Raw genomic sequence first — 16,947 nt, forward strand, 5'->3', positions numbered from 1 at the left:
GTTAATAATTGGTTAATAATTAATGTGAGCGGACATCAGCTATTTTGGTCCTAAGATGTTTAGGGCAAAAAACAATTACTTTAGCTTTGTCAGTTGAGGGAGGGGGAGGGGGGTACTTGATGTTGGTGTCCAAAGTTCAGTAGGTGGTGGTGTCAGAGTTCCTGTGTAGGGGGGCTGAGGGGGGAGGTGAGGGAGAGCAGAGAGAGAGTTCACTGCGAAGGGTGGGTGAGGTCTTCTGCAATGCGGAGGGCCTTATGGGTGAGACAGTTGTTGTAGAGGTCTTGACGGGAGGGAAGAGGGACGCCGATGATCTTCTCAACTGTCTATTCTTCCTGTGGCATATCAACAAATGACCCTACACTTTGTTTTAAACTAGCTATATGCTTTTCTAAACAGAAAATGTTTAATGTGTCTGATCTTAAAGATAAAGGTGGGGTCTGCCACTTGAGACCAAGTTGACTGTGAACTGAGTGTTCTATTATATGACACATGGACCCTGTAATGGATTTGTAAATATACATAATAATAATAATAATTCTTTTAAAATTGCTACTTGAGACAGGCTTGGCTTTAAACACCCATGAACACTACCAACAAGACCAATTTTACAGCAGAAATATGTATGTATTTTGTAAAGTTATATAAAACAAAAACGTTTACTGCTAGAAAAGTGAAGGTGTTTTTCTGCTGGTTTTGTTCTGACAAGTATTTAACTGGGAGCAGAATTTTCAAAGAATATTTGAATTGTGTGTCAGATTGTGGTGGGACAGTTACTATATATATCTTATACTTGTCCCCGTCTTTTGTCCCTATAGCCACCAATCCAGCAGTCTAAGCTTCGCTAGGTAATGGAGAAGACTGATGCCACTCTTTGCCATTGTCACAAGGACCAGAACTACCAGTCCCATAATAACAGCAATCAGGCAAAGCACTGTGGCTTTGACTGTGAGGTCTCAGCTGGAGGAAGTGTTGGTATTACAGCCAAGGTTTCACAGCAGCATAGGCCAACAGAAAAGCAGGAAATGGAATTGCATTATTGTGCTCAGTCACCACAGGCCGTGCGGATTCAGGCCATTCCCCGACCTGCTGTAATGCGTTATCGTCGTCAAGGGGACAGTGATGCCCATGTCAGAGCCCAGTTGCAGAGGCACAGAAAAAGGCAGCAGAGAGAGGCAGAGCGGGCACAACAGGAAAAGCAGAACCATGCAGAGCAGACCCAAGAAGAGGAACGGGAGAGGGATGATTCAGTTTTGGCCCGCTCAGCAAGCACAGAAAGTGGCTTTCATACCCACACTGACCGGGCAGAGGGTGACGATGTCCTGGTGATGATGTCTCTGGAACCTGAGGGGCAGCCAGAGGAAGAGGTGGAAAACTACTACATACGACCTGAAGCAGAGGGAAACACTGAATGTGCAGAGGCTGAACAACACAACACACATTCTAACAATCCTCCTCAGCTTCTGCCTCTGACAGGGGAATTCTTTCCTGATACCTATTATCCTCAAAGAGAGGATGGAGCAAATGGGTTACTAAGTGTTGACCACTCCAACTATGTCTATACCCAGCCCCTCAACCTTTCTGAGGGAAGGGTGAATGTAGCAGTGGATCAGAGTTTGGATAGTTTAAATTGTGGTCTTGGAACATACTCTGAGCTATATGACATTTACTCGCTCTCAGAACATGTCTACGAAGAAATCTGTGACACTTCACCATCACTTTCATCTTCTGGAGCAAACAGTACAGATACTCTGCAACAGAAGAGGGCTGCCATTCAGCTGTTGCAAAGCCAGACGGGAAGTAGAGATTACCATCATCAGGAGGCAGTAGGCTCCCGTCTGCGCCACTATGATGAACGGTCAGATGGTGAGTCGGACAGCCCAGAAAAGGAGGCTGAGTTTGCCCCGTATCCTCGTACCGATAGTTGTGACCAGGAGGAAGACACTGACAGCCTTATTACTGAAGTTAAAGAGACCCTGACATCACAGAATCTTGTTTGTGCTACAGAAGACACCAAACAGGAACAAAGTGAGCAATTCCTGGTCTCACAGCCTGAGACCCAGATATCTGTCCATGGGAAATGTGCCAGACAGCAGGTTTCATGTCCCTCAGAAGAGCCTGCAGCAATAAGGAACAGTGTGGAGAAGAGGGATGCCATATCTCTTGCCATCAAAGACATTAAGGAAGCCATAGAGGAGGTTAAGACCAGAACAGTGAGATCTCCTTATACACCTGATGAGCCAAAAGAGCCTATTTGGGTAATGAGGCAGGACTTAAGCCCCACTGTTGAATGTGACGGACAGCCATCACTTGACAACAATGTAAGTACAGCAGTTCCGACTATCGCTGATTATTATGTTTATTGGATAACAGTAGGGCAGTGCTCAGTCCTTAAGTCCCATAGTATCAAGGTATGCTTCAGGATCACCAGAGCACCCAGGCTATATGGTTATTAACCAATAGGTAAAGGTTTGCTTTACCTGCTCTCTGAGAATGTATTGGAGCACCTTAAGCTGCTAAAGCTGCATGATGGTTTTCTGGTAGATTTCAAATTTTACACGATTCTGTGAAAAATATTGAAAAGCATTCAATGATTAAAAAGATACATAACATTGTAAAAGCCTACCTCTACTGAGTCCCCTTTAAGGACTTGTATGCCTTGTCCAAAGTGAGCATGATGTGAGTAGTTTTTAACATGCTGCTTCTTCGTGTGGCTGGTATGGTATATAATGAAATTTAGAAATTTACCAACAATACCACCTTGGGGATACACACCCAAAGGAGCAACAAGGGATGGGAAGGATCAGAAGGACACCTGGAGTGGAACACACATATCCACACTTCTACGCAGACAAGCACACTCATCAAGAACCCCACCCCACAGGTGCAGAGTACAGCTCACTTGGTAGACCTCATCACCGAAGATGCTGGTCGACCACTCTAGGCTTAGCTTGTGCAGAAGGAGGCAAAAAGAAACATAAAATTAATAGAATTAACCCAGATAGTAACACAACAGCAACACCAGAACATTAAATAAATAAATAAAATTAAGGAAAACTAGTAATGAAGCAACAATCAAAGAAAGGACTCTGAACAAACACAAAAAAATACTATATTTTTGTTTTAATTAGGATTTATATATTGCTTTTTGACACATCTCTTTTTGCAGTATAGAAAAGAAACTAGTCGCTTTTGACAAAAAAGTCACCAGATTTAGCAAGAAAGTCGCCAAGTTGGCAACACTGTGGTGTTGTAAATTGATGTGTGATAGTTGATCTGTTGTAATCACCTTATATACCACCATAATCTAATATTTGTTATTTACATGGTTTATTTAGAAATTATCGGTGCTGTTGCTGGAATAATCTTCCTCACTATAGAATATGGAAACCTTTCCTTGTTTTTTTGTTTTTTTGGTTCATTTTGCAAAACAAATACTGGCATGACAATTTTAAGACCCCTCGGAGTTTTATAATGAAAATAAAAAGTTGAATGAAATATTCCAAATAGCCTTGGCATAAATAGGAGCCATGGTGTGTTGATTCTTTCTGTTGTCACTACCTCCACCTACACATGATTTATTCAGCAGAAGTGAGACAGAGAAAGGTAATGGATAAGAAAAGTTAATAATTAATTAAGGATCCAATGACAAAATGATCAGGGCTCTTTTTTGTGCATATCACACAGATCAGAACATACGTAGGTGGTTTTAATAACATAATGCTATAAACTTCATTAGATTAACATACTGTGTGATTGAATCTGATGACTAAACATGATAATGTTACTAGAGCAAATCCAGGCTGACATACAAACCTGTTGATTCCATCACAAGCCTACGTCAGTGTCATTTGAGCATCTGACTCTTTTGATGCTCCTGTTGCATTCTGCATCCTGCCATTCCCACTAGTTAATCGGTGGCACTACCTGAGGTTCAACTGTATTTACCTTCCTGAAAGACATGGAAAACTTTTGGATGTATCAGGTTGAAAAGCTTGAGGAACAACAAGTCAAACAGGAGCAACAGACAGACCAACATGATGAAGATAAGGTGTGATTATTTTTTTTACATTGTGTTATATATGTGTTATATATATACGTTGCAATGTCAGTTGCCTCTGTGTGATTGTTATGATGTCAAAAGCTTTTAAATGTACCTAAATTCAGCTTTCATGAGACCAAATTTGTTAGTCTAAACCTCACTGCAGACAGAAGGTGAGTGGTGTTGCTAGTAGTGTTTTAGCATTTAATTCCTTTCTATGTGAAGAAATGGTGTGGTGTATACTGTCATTATTGGTTTAGGAGAAATGGCTCGGTAATGGCCCAGTACGGGAAACTAGCCATCCTTATTTTAGCTCAAAAAGTATTTAGTCTGTTTGTCATGAATTTAGAACGAAGTTCAATGTACTTAAAATATCAAAAGGATTTATAATTCTGAAATTCATCATGGTCTACATATTTATAAAAGCTGTATGTTTATTAACAAGGAAACACCAACCTTATGGTTAATGGACAAACGCTCTTACCACCTGAGCCACAGCCAACCTGCTGGTGTTATATGTTTCAAAGGGTTATTATTAATGGAGGCTGAGAGCAACCATAAGTGTAAGTATTTACTTTGTCATGTTTTTCTTTAAATCAGGATTTATTCATTATTCAGGAGATATTCCATAATCATATTTTTCTGGTCTGACAAGGCAGTTCCCACAGCTTGGGGGCATCCATCACTTGAACACACCTGACATGATGTAAGATGTCTACATATTACAACCATTGTACTTAGAACACGTTAAATTCATAAATCCATACAAATTTGAGCTTTAGCCAACACCTTGAGCTGCTGCTGAAGCTGCATGATAATTTGCTGGTACATTTCAAATTTGACATGAGGTTGTGAATGAAAGAAGTAAAAGATAGATAATTGACAGCCCACCTCTACTGAGCCCCCTGATCACTTACATGACTTGTCCAAATCGTGCCGGTAGCGTAGGCCTATAGCAGTTTAGTTTAAAGACTACCAGTTTCTCAGCCTGTTCTACCTGTGGTTGGATGTCAACAAGTGACTCTAACTACCTATCAGCCTTACACACGTTGTTTGAGGCTATTGAACTATACGCTTTACTAAACAGAAAGGTTTTAAGTCTTGCCTTAAAGGTGGAGGTGGTGCACTGTAAAGTGTAATAAGTTGACATTACTTAAAAAAGTTTGGAAACCTCAAAATTAATTAAGTAAAGTATGTCATTAATTTTAAGTCAGTAAAGCTGAAAAAGCTGCGTTTAGACTACTCATGCCATGACAGTAAACAGTATAGTTAAGTCAAAATAATTAGTTTGGTGTACTATAAAATATCAGTTCAGATTACATAAAAAGTATGAGTTATGTTAAGTAAGCATTAAGTATGAGAAAACTGATGCCTCAGTCCCTGATTAGGGGATTTGCACCATGAGTGAAGGTGGTTGGGGGAGCAGTGAAATGTCTACAGATCAAAAAATAAAATCTATGTTTGAGTCCAAGTGCCTTGACTTATTTTCTTGGCCATAACATTTCTCAGAGGTTTTAGACCTAAATTTTAAGGTATCCGTCATCATCCTTAAGATATTGTTATGAAATGTATTAACGTGTGTAGAATGTAAAACTACAATGCAAGGGCCACGTCAGGTGAGGATGGGGGGTTTACACAGACATCCAAACCGTGTATTGTTCTGATGTTAACACGTACACATGTATACCTTAACAGCCCTCCTCACTGATGGTACAAATCAATGTTTCAGCTATTCACTGCACTGTAAAATGTAATAGGCTGACACTACGTCCCTGTATGGAGGGACCATGAGTGAAGGTGGTTGGGAGAGTAAAGAAATGTCTACAGAAAAAAAAAACAATGACTATAATTACCTTTTATTTAATACTGTCTTGAACACACTACACAGACGAATTCAACTTTATGACCACAATTTCACAGTGTTATTCAACATGCTTTAAGTGTCTTTATTATTTTTATTTACCAACACCTGTGTGTCAGTACTGGAAGCATAAGATGCAAGACTGCAAGACTAGAGATCCACCTCAGTCTGCATAGCCACATAGGTGGTGAGGGGCCCTAGCTTAACCACCCAGACCTTCACCTGCCTTACTATTAGCAAATACACATATATACACCCCCTAACTGCCCTCCTCACTGATGGTGCAAATCATGATGTGTGTCTTGTGGATCAGTCTTCATCACTCACAGTTTTTTAGTTAAGGTTACTCGAAGCTTATGAGTTTAATACTTTCTACATTAGAACGTTTTATTAACTAAATGTAACTTAGTAGAGTCAACAAAGTAAGCACATGATATGACCACTTGATATTTTTAATTAATGTTACAATTACATTTTACAGTGCCTCTCCAACCAAAATTAGCTACTGCTTCCATAGTTTCCTAGAGCACATTTTAATTTGCTGCCATAGCTGAGGCATTCTTCAAAGCTGTGGGTGACAATAGGCATGCCACCAGAGAAACATCAATTTTGTGAGAGCTGGAGAGCAGCCCCGGAACCTGCTGTCTCACACTTCCTCAGAATGGGAACTTTGAGTTGACCCATGGAGGAAAGATTTTAAAAATAGGGAAAGAGGAATTTTTTGTAGAAAATGGTGTCATAGTAAGATTGTTTGAAGAAATTGTTGATGATGGGCTACTTGGCCTTTTGTGACTATGACATTGACAATTAAAATGTAGACACAAGTTCTGGAAATTGTAAACCCCTACTGTTGTGTAATGTAAAAAAAAAACTTTACTACAAGTAACTTTTTGATGCAATAAGAATGCAACAGCAGAGTATTTGGAGGAGGTACAGCTCCACATAATGTGGAAAAAGGGATGGCACTGCCTAAAGCAAAATTATTAATTATTAAGAATCTGTGTGTGACTTGATTTAGTACTTTTTGCTTGCACAATGAATTTATTTTGATTCAAGGACAAACCTGCTTTTATGTCTGTGATTTTATGTCATAATGTAATTGTCTGTATTTTGCATGCATTTCAGCCATCTACAGTTTTATATTTGTTTCATGCACTTCTTGTGCTAAATGTGGAAGTGTCCTAAGAGTAGAGTCTGCTCTGGATGTGTACCCATAGTAGAGGTCTGCAGCCTGCAGCCAGGCAGTTTAGTGCACTCTCAACAGCCTGTCTATTAACACAACACATGCTTTCTCTGGGACAGCAGGGAAGCTTTTGAACTGTGCTGCTACAGTCCACTTAAAGTTTTTTGCTTTGTGAAGATTGTCTCAAAAAATGTGTATTTTTTCATGAAAAGGGGTTGTTTTCTTGTCAGTCTTCAGTTACAGCTCCAGCTGGCAGAAGAATGGACAACTGCAGCCAAATCAAATTAAAACAATAGCAGGTCTTGCACATTTAATCAAAGTGTCCATGTCACCATCACCTTACAGTTTTCCAAAGCACACTTCTCCCAAATGTATGTTGACACATGATCACAGGAGTCATCTATAAGACACAAAGACAACAAGGTTGGAGTCAGTGTTAACGTGTGTAGGGAGAAACTCTGTGGTGGAATTTGATCCCTTCCTCTCTCCCTGCAGTCTCCTGGTTCAGCACCACCCTCTCCTCTAGGGGCAGAGTCATCTAGCAGACATCTACTGCAAGATGACAGCTTGGAGTCTTCTTCCTTCAGTAAAGAGGTGTGTGTGACATTTAATTATTCAATACTTATTCATTTCTCCCTTTTATACCAACGTGTAATGTCTCTGCTCTCTTTTTATTCATAGTCAAGAAAAAGCCTGGCATCCTTTCCCACCTATGTAGAAGGTAATTTAAGAGATTTTAGTTAAGGGGAAGTTATATGAAAATATTATGTGTTATGTATTTTAAAGTAGTTAATAAAACCCAGACTCATGCAAAATATTGCAAGAAACATGATTGCACACACACAAAGTAGATTGCATGAATATTTGATCCATTTATTCCCAATATGACAACAAGGTCATTATAATACTGATGAACACTTTATGTTATGTTGCAGTTAATGGTCAATACACACATATAGAATCATGACATAACTCAGGATGCACATAACAAGACAACAAGATAGATGGAGTTCAGTTGTTTAACTCTGACATCTTAATGAAAACACCTCTGAACAGATGGATTCTTATTTATAATTCAAATAAATTGCTACTGCCTAGGTTGACATACCCCCCCCTTGCATTCAACATGATTTCACTCATATTGATGTAATTTCTATATATATATGTCTGTATATAAGTGCTATATAAATAAAGTTATTATTATTTCAAATGAAGTAACAGCAAAACATGTACATGAAATGCTACTAATTAATGAGAATAAACCACTGTCATCACACCAGTGCCAGGCCCCTGTGACCCAGAGGACCTGATAGATGGAATCATTTTCGCAGCCATCTACCTGGGATCTACTCAGTTGCTGTCAGATAAGACACCATCCAAGAATATCCGTATGATGCAGGCACAGGAGGCTGTCAGCCGCATTAAGGTGAAAACACAGACAAACACTTCTAGACTACCAGAAACACTGCACTCATGATTCAGGCTTAATTGGACTGTTACATTGTGGTGATAAATTGCAGCTTATGTAGGTTGGCTTCATGTAAGTGGGTAGCTTGTGATCTCACGCACTAGCCATCTTTAAGTTTACAGAAGAGGGGTCACATAAGAGACATGTGACCCCTAATAATTCAAACTTCAACTCTCAACAATGTTAAATGGATTTTGAAAACCACTTAATATTTTGAAAAATATGTGAATTCATGTTTTATAGTCCTTCAAGAGCTGATTTGAATGATGTGCAATCAATCTAACTAGAAAAGCAGGCAGAGTTCCACAAAAGGTGAGCCTTTATTGCTAAAAGCCAGGATTCAAACAAAGTACAAAATAAGACAAAGGGCGAGAAAGCCAAAAACAAACCAAATTCAACAAGGCTATCCAAGCGGGACGGCAGGAGGACGGGAACACATGTGGAAACTCATGAGCATGGAGCACATGCAGAAGACGACACGGTGGAATAAACAGATAGGGTAGACTAACAGACGAACCAACAAGAACAAAGGGGAGAAGACCTTAATAGACAAGGGTGGCGAGACACAGGTGAACACAATCAGGGCGGAGCAGGTAATGACAGAGGAGGGAAACAAGAGGAAGTAAACTCAGAGAAGAAACAAGGAGGACAGTACTGGCAATGACAGGACTGGCAATGACAGGACTGGCGACCAACGTTGACGCCGCCACCGACCAATGTCGACAACGACGCCGACCAGCTGAAGCTCCCTCTCCAGCCTCTCCCTCCTCGCCTGTTCCTGCTCCAGCTGGCGGGTCGACGACATCGCCTCCACCAGCTCATCTCTCCCTGGGTGTTCCTGCAGTGGCCGATGGCTCCGTTCAACCCAGGGAGGCAGGTTCCCTGTTGTCGCCAGAGGGCTGACTCCAGACGACGTCACCCCTTCTTGCACCATCTGAGGACGGCCTCCTGCCTTCCCATGTCGGCTGAGGGCAGAGCATCTGGCGACGTCACTTCCTCCCGAGCCACCCGAGGGTGGTCCTTCCTGTGCTGCCCCATGTGAACTGTCCGCTGAGATTTTGGATTTTTTATATTGTGGAACAGTAGTGGCATTAACATTAACTCTGGGGATTGCCTATTTGGATTGTGTTGGGCTTTCTGTCCTGACCCTGGAGGGTCTCCAGCCCTGGGTCATAGTCCTGACCCAGATGGACCTCCAGCGCTGAGTTACTGTCCCAACCCAGGAGGGTCCCCAACTCTGGACTTTAGTCTTGACCCAGAAGAGCCTTCAGCCTTAGTGACCGCTCCGGTCACTGAAGGATCCATGGTCCTGAGTCCCTGTTCCAGCCCTGGTGGGCCTCCATCCTCTAACTCCTGCTTCGACCTTGGGGGTCCATCGCTCCCAAGTACCTGCCTTGACCCTGGGGGTCCACCGCTCCCGAGTTCCTGCTCCGGCCCTGGTGGTCCTCCACTCCCGAGTTCCAGCTCAGACGTCGGTGGTCCTCCTCCTCTGAGCTCCAGTCCTGACACTGGTGGTCCACCGCTCCCGAGCTTCTGCCCCGACCCTGGTGGGTCCACCTCGTCCTCCTTGCTGGTCTTCTGTCTGGACCCCGGAGGGTCCACTGACTTGTTCTCACTGGTCTTCTGCCCGGACCCCGGAGGGTCCATCGCCTCGTCCTCGCTGGTCTTCTGCCCGGACCCCAGAGGGTCCGTCGTCTCTTCCTCAGTGGCCTTCTCTCTGGACCCCGGAGGGTCTGCAACCCTGTCCATGCTGTGCTTCCACCCAGACCCAGGAGGGTCCAACCCCTGACTGTTTCTGGCCCCCTGACCGTTATGACTCTTGCCTTTGAACTTCTGTTTTCCCCCTGAGTTTTGGAGTCCTGTCCACCTTGTGTCTTCTCTGTTAGTTTACTTTCATCTGTTTCCCACCTCTCTGATTACCTGCTCCTCCCTGATTGTTTACACCTGTGTCTTGTCTCCCTCCTCTTCTTTAGTCCTGTGCTCCCCTTTGTGTGGTTTACCTGTCGCTGCGTCCTCCTTGCCGTTTCATCCTGTTGCTCCTCTTTTTAGATTTATTCATGGTTAGGTTTGTTATTTAATTTCTTTGTATTATATTTGTAGTTTTAATTCTCAGTCTTAGCTTAGTTTCTAGCCTTTTGATGTAGTTTGTGTTGTATTTTGACCTTGGCTTTTGAAAGCTCACCTTTAGTTATTCTTAGAACATTTTCCTGCATTTGGGTCCTCCACACATACCACACATAACATGAAGTATGAAATATCCTGGCCAAAACCTTGTTCTTGCCACCTGAAGAAAACAAATGAAATTTCTTTGTTATTGTGGGGTATGTAAACAATTTTGATAGGTGCAATATTCATACACCACAGTGTACAATAAATTATTTATTTAGGTTCTTTCGATGCACTATGTACAGTTTTTTTACAAACCAATTTCTACCGCCACTCACCTGTGCAATAACTGTTAATATGTAAACTCCTTTTTGATTCTATTGTATATTTTTATTGGAAGTTTATCTTATGTATATAGCCAGGGCCGGCCCAAGCCTTTATGGGGCTCTAAGCAAAATTTCATACCACCACCTCAGCATCAGATGCTTCATCATCCTATAGGCTGCACTGTGTGTAATACACGCTACTGAATGTGTAATATCATCTCGTAATAATCAATTGTTTTTTTTAAGGAGAAAATAAATATATTTTATCATGGACATTTAGTGTGTAGCAAATATGCTAGTTATTATTGATAGCCCAGAAGTTCGGAAACCGTCTACTGGAGGGAGACACAGAGACAGAAGATTTGTGTTTTGATGGTACCTTATATTATGGACTTTGCAGACAAACAACATAGACATGAAACAAAGAATTTGAATGGCCATTTCAAGTTAGCAATTTCAACATTCCATGGTTACAATCGAAGTGATTGTGCCTTAAATGTTATTCATTCAACTTCCCAAACTCTCCCAATGTCCAACACAGCGGCCCGAAAGGGGCAGTGTGGAAATTGTCTGTGTGGCGAAGGACGTGGCAGAAGTAATGCAGGGGGGCAAAAGTTTGCAAAAGTTTGTGTAGGCTACAGGAGCCTCCTACCAGCCTAGCTTGGAAAGGGGACTCCTCAGGCTTGAGGTGGAAAAGTCTTTTCCCATCTTGAGTTGAGATGAATTAATTGAGTTCAGGCTCTAGGTCTCATCAGTAGCTCGCCATCAAAACCTGTTCTGGATGAGACACAGGGCCAGGGTTTCAGTTAGTGTGCACACAAATAACAGTAATTATTACTAGCTGCATAGGTACATTTTCCAATTCAATATCAATATAACGTCCATCACTGTACAGGCATAATTATGACATAGAATGTCAAAATTGATCACATACAATCTTTATCAATATACATTAACAAAACTGTTAGCGTGCATCAATGTATATAGTTATATATATATAACTATATATTGTAATTGGCCCATACTATACTATACTTAACATAGCGATTGAGAACGATTTTGCATAAGAAATACAGCAGAGGAGATTACTGATTTTTTTACCCGGGTTACAGGCGCTCTTTGGGACCCTATAAGCCAGCGGTCCCCAACCTTTTTTGCACCATGGACCGGTATCATGTAAAACAATACTTTCACGGACCGGCACAGAAAAAAATTAAAAAATAAAAACAAAGTGCATACAAAGACAACTTACTCTTATGCTTAATTAGTGGGAGCCTTCTGTCCTTCTTGTTCGCGTTTTCTTCTTTCAAAAAACTCCATGGCTTGTCTTTTAATGCAGGGTGGTCGGTCTTAAATGCCAAAGCAGTTTTGAAGGCTTCATTGCCTCTCACTGTTGTGTGTTCTTGGGCAAGACACTTCACCCTAGCACCCTGTGGCGCGCCTTGCTAGTCATTGTATGACACTGCTTGGCCGTAAAGAATTTCCCTCTGGGATTAATACAGTATCGTATGTACGATTGTGGGCTTAATTTTGGGGTGCCATATCCCGTGACTGAGACAAGCGTCTGGGCAGGTGCTTAAAGGCACAGGCGGATGAATCTGATCGATTTATAAATGAAACAGCTTTCAGACTCAGATGAATAATATATGTTTTGCTCAGTCTTTCTGTGCAGCCCGGTACCAAATGACCCATGGACCGGTACCGGTCCCCAGCCCAGTGGTTGGGGACCACTGCTATAAGCGACTGGGGGCCCTAAGCTGCCGCATAGTTCACTTATGCCTTGGCTGGGCCTTTATATAGCTTCTCTTATCTTATCTTTTGCTTTCTGTATGTGTTCCCATTGTGGGACTAATAAAGGTATTCTTAATCTTAATCTTAAAGGCCACTGGACCTGAGCACCTTGCAGTCAATGAGTTGACCATGAACCCCTCTGTGTGAGGCCATCTGTTTGACAGTTAAACCTTGTCGAAGTTGGGTCATACAACAAGTCAAGAGACATTTAAACAAAGTTGAGCTTGGGCCTAACTAACAGTCTGTAGCCATAAATTGTAAGTTACTGTTTGTAATGGATATGTTAAATTATGTACCTAAAACAAAAAAGAGAGAGAGAGACAAGTTCACATACACAAAAACAATTAATCAAATCAATTTAAAGCTACACCACAGCTGTTTAATAACATCCCATCCCTCTAGCATCATTCCCTCCCCTGTTAATAATTACCCTTGATATTTTACACAGCCTTACAATTCTACAAAAATATGTCATGAAACAGAATACTTTAAGACAACAATAAAACAGATAAATACAGAGAAAAAAGACCATTTCTTCACCTGGTCAATACAGAAAAGTATTTATTTTTAAAAGTTAGTTTTCCTCTAATGACTTCCATGGTTACCTCACATTCTTCTTCTTCCTCTTTTGTAAGTAGTGGATTCTCACACAATGACTCTTGGTCATCAAACTCACATGGAGTCCAAACTGGGGTGAAAATCTGTCCACTATGCCATGCTTATGCAATACGTAAATAGAGCCATACAAGACATACAGTAAGTTCACACAGGTGAAACTACAAAGCATAACAAAGAGCCAATACGTGAAGACAGAAAGTATTATCCTTTTCTTTTTTGCATTGCTCTAACCTGTTACTCTCTGTCTGCTTTGTTTCAATGCTGTCAGATGGCCCAGACATTAGCCCTGAACAAGAAAAAGGTGGAGTACCTACTTGTGTGTCTCACCCTACTCAGCTCTAGCACAGAACATCCTTTGCTGTTTCTTTCTGTGTCTCTGTTTGTACATTATTCTTTTGCTCAGGTTTAGTACCTTTAACTTATGATCTTACTGGGGTATGTCCTTCCTCCTGGGCTGAGTCTGGTTTTGTATTGAACTTACTGTACTCTACCATACTGCAATCTCTATCTGCAAGCCAAAATTATAACAGATGACAAAAAGCAATATTACACATTTAAATAAAATTAAATATTTTCTTTGAGCTTTGTACATACATCAGTATGATTAAAGGAACATTATGGAGATGAAATCAAGATTTTGAATGCCTATTGAAGGTGAACCATGAAGGTGTACTGCCGTATGGTGTCTGAAGCAAATGGAGCATCACCTTTCACCTTAGCAGCCACAATTGTAGCAAAGCTGCTTCCTTTACTCTTGGATGTTGTTTGGGTTTTGGCAACTGTTCTCTTATTAGGGACTTGGTCATGAATGTCTCCAAACAATGGGTCCATAAGTATTTTTGCATGTCGTTCCATAAATTCTACAAGGTGCTGAAATCTATCTCTCCTGTTGGTTCTCTGTAGAACGTCATAAGCTGTCACTTGCCATCTTTCACCCAATTTATAGGGAAGCTTGAATATGATTGATCTTATATTGGAGGGAATATCAAGTTCATCCATGTGGTGCAAATCCTGCATAGCATTCCTCCTCTTAAATAAAGTGCATAGGCATGAAGTGCCTTTCCATCATCAGCCTTTATGGCTGTCCATTTAATGCCTTTTCCAAATAGGCATTCGAAATCTTGATTTCATCTCCATAATGTTCCTTTAATAATCGTTTGGCTTCCCTGTAACCTCTTTGCAGATTCATATAGAGACAGCTTTGAACGAGGGGTCTGGGTTGGCCCGAAGTGGGTTGGCCTGTCCTGGCTGCTGCTTGTTTTGTCTTCGATTAAGTGCTTAAATGCTTGAATAAATGAATATATGAAAATGTGCCAGTGGATCACCATCAAACACTGGCACCTCCATTGATGGCAGTGTGGCTAGTTTTTGTTGCATAATAATGAGCTCAGCAATGTCATTTTGTTGTCTTTGAGTGGAGTTGATCTGAACTGTGGACTGAATCCACCATGAATCCACCATGCTGTGTAATTAATTTGGGTGGCTCAATTACTGGATGTGGGCGATCAGTGTGCTGAAAATGAGTTTGGTCTGAGGAAGGGTTTGGAAATTGCATGTTTTCAACAGTTCTCTGAAGAGGAGTTTTAGGCACTGCACCCATATTCAGAAATTCCACAGGTGAAACCTCTGGATTCATAAAGTCAATGTTCTTGTGTTTATTTGCTTCCAAGTATGACTTCATTCTATCCTTTTGAGTTTCACTCGCACCCGCCCCTTTTACCTTTGATGCCCAAAGTGCCCTTTTGTCAAAGTTAATTTTTATTTTACTTTACTTTATTTTATTTTTTATCGTTATTGCGTGTGACAGTCAGTCTGTGTGGTCCAAGATGATGAAGAGTAAATGGACCGATATAATAATAACTTAGATCTACGTTGGTTTGTCACATGATCCACAACGTGCCCTCTCTGCCCTGCCGTGCCCTGTAGCTGAGTGCTGCTAAGCTGGGAGACGGTCGGCCACTGCTGGTGGCGACACCGAGGGAGTAAACTGCTGGTCCGGTGAGCAGGTTCTGCAGCGCCGGTATGTTTGTGCACGGTGTAGTTTTCAGGATGATTGACGAAGTGAAGTGAGCCATGAGCGTCCAGTGTGACGTCTGACTGCACACACCTCTAACAAGTTATACCCATAGATAATGAATTATCTATGGCCCCCCGGGATGATATTTGATTAGTATTAGAACCGGCCCGCAGGCCGTAGCCGCCCGCTGGTGTTTTGCACGCACCAATACTACATTTCCCACAATGCAACGGTAACCCGCGAACTCACTGCAGCACAGCAAGCGGACTTCGGCTTCATCATTCATTAGCAGTCAGAGCAGATGTCAACTTTCGGCTACCTCCTCCCCAAAAAATGGCTAAACGGAAGGTGGATGCTGAGAACAGGGGGTTTCAAGCTCAGTGGGAGGCAGAGTACATGTTCACTGAGGTAAATGGCAAACCTGTGTGTCTTCTGTGTGGAGAAAGTTTGGCTGTAATGAAAGAATACAATTTAAGAAGGCACCATGAAACGTCTAAGAAAAACTGACAAAGACAAGAATATGGACACAGAACAAAGGCTACAGAAGGTGGAAGAATTAAAACAAGGTCTTAGTTAATGGACTCAGGGGAAATTGCAGATAAGAGCCATGAGAAAGAATACAACTGATTGATTTATTCTAAATTTTCTCATTTTACTATTTGAAGCAGTAATTGGTAGGATAATAGAGCAGCATAATATTGCATTTTCAGTTTATAATGCATGCAGTTTCATTTATGCATTTATCTTGATATAAGGAACATATTTTGTTTTTGAAGGAAAATTGCTGTTTTGCTGTTTGCCTGTTGAAAATGTTTCTTTTTAACTTACTGACAGAGCCATAAGAAAATATTACTTTATTCATTTAATGTACAGGACATGTGATTTTAGGCAGTTTGTTCTTGTCTGTGTGCCTGCTGAAAAATGTTTCCTGATTATTCATTTAATCATTAAATAATACACTGTGTTAGGTCTTGGTTCAATAGGCTACGTGCAATCATTTCAATATGTTTTAATAAACATTGAATCAGTCTGCCCTCGGCTAATAGCCAATTTGTTTTTTTGGCCCTCTGTGTATTTGACTTTGACATCCCTGCGTTATGGCATATAGGGCAATCCAGGAGTGAGAGACCGGGTTTCCTTCTATATTGATCCTTCCTTGTGTTTCAGTCACTTCATTTGAACTGCTTGTGTGCTGATAAACACAAGCAGACAAATCAGCACAGATTCATGGTGAACTAAAGTCAAAGTCAAAGTCAGCTTTATTGTCAAATCTGCTATGTGCTGGACATACAGAGAATCGAAATTGCGTTACTCTTCACTCCGCAACATATAACATAACTAAAACTAAAGATAAATATAAAGTGTAAAAGAATTTACCTACAATGAGGCACACACAAAATACAAGGCACAAAATGAAGGCACAATGCAGTAAGAGTGCAAAAGATGTATAGTGCAAGACAGTGCAGTTGGCATAATTTAAACAGTCTAGGAATAGTTTAAGTTATAGCAGCTTATATGAGACTGGTATGACATGACTA

At 41.2% G+C, this 16,947-nt stretch overlaps 1 protein-coding gene across 1 annotated transcript in view; it reads left to right on the forward strand.

Annotated features, from left to right (window-relative positions):
* The window catches only part of apba1a (amyloid beta (A4) precursor protein-binding, family A, member 1a), a 38,313-nt gene that overhangs the window by 12,145 nt on the left and 9,221 nt on the right, over positions 1 to 16,947 (forward strand). Inside the window, exons 2-5 of the mRNA XM_028414581.1 lie at positions 816 to 2,318; positions 7,579 to 7,677; positions 7,765 to 7,804; positions 8,364 to 8,509. Coding sequence (XP_028270382.1) covers positions 849 to 2,318; positions 7,579 to 7,677; positions 7,765 to 7,804; positions 8,364 to 8,509 — 1,755 coding nt within the window. The 5' untranslated portion in view covers positions 816 to 848. The remainder of the gene's footprint in view (positions 1 to 815; positions 2,319 to 7,578; positions 7,678 to 7,764; positions 7,805 to 8,363; positions 8,510 to 16,947) is intronic.

Source organism: Parambassis ranga, chromosome 9, assembly GCF_900634625.1.
Source record: "Parambassis ranga chromosome 9, fParRan2.1, whole genome shotgun sequence".
In the NCBI taxonomy this organism is placed as follows: Eukaryota; Metazoa; Chordata; class Actinopteri; family Ambassidae; genus Parambassis; species Parambassis ranga.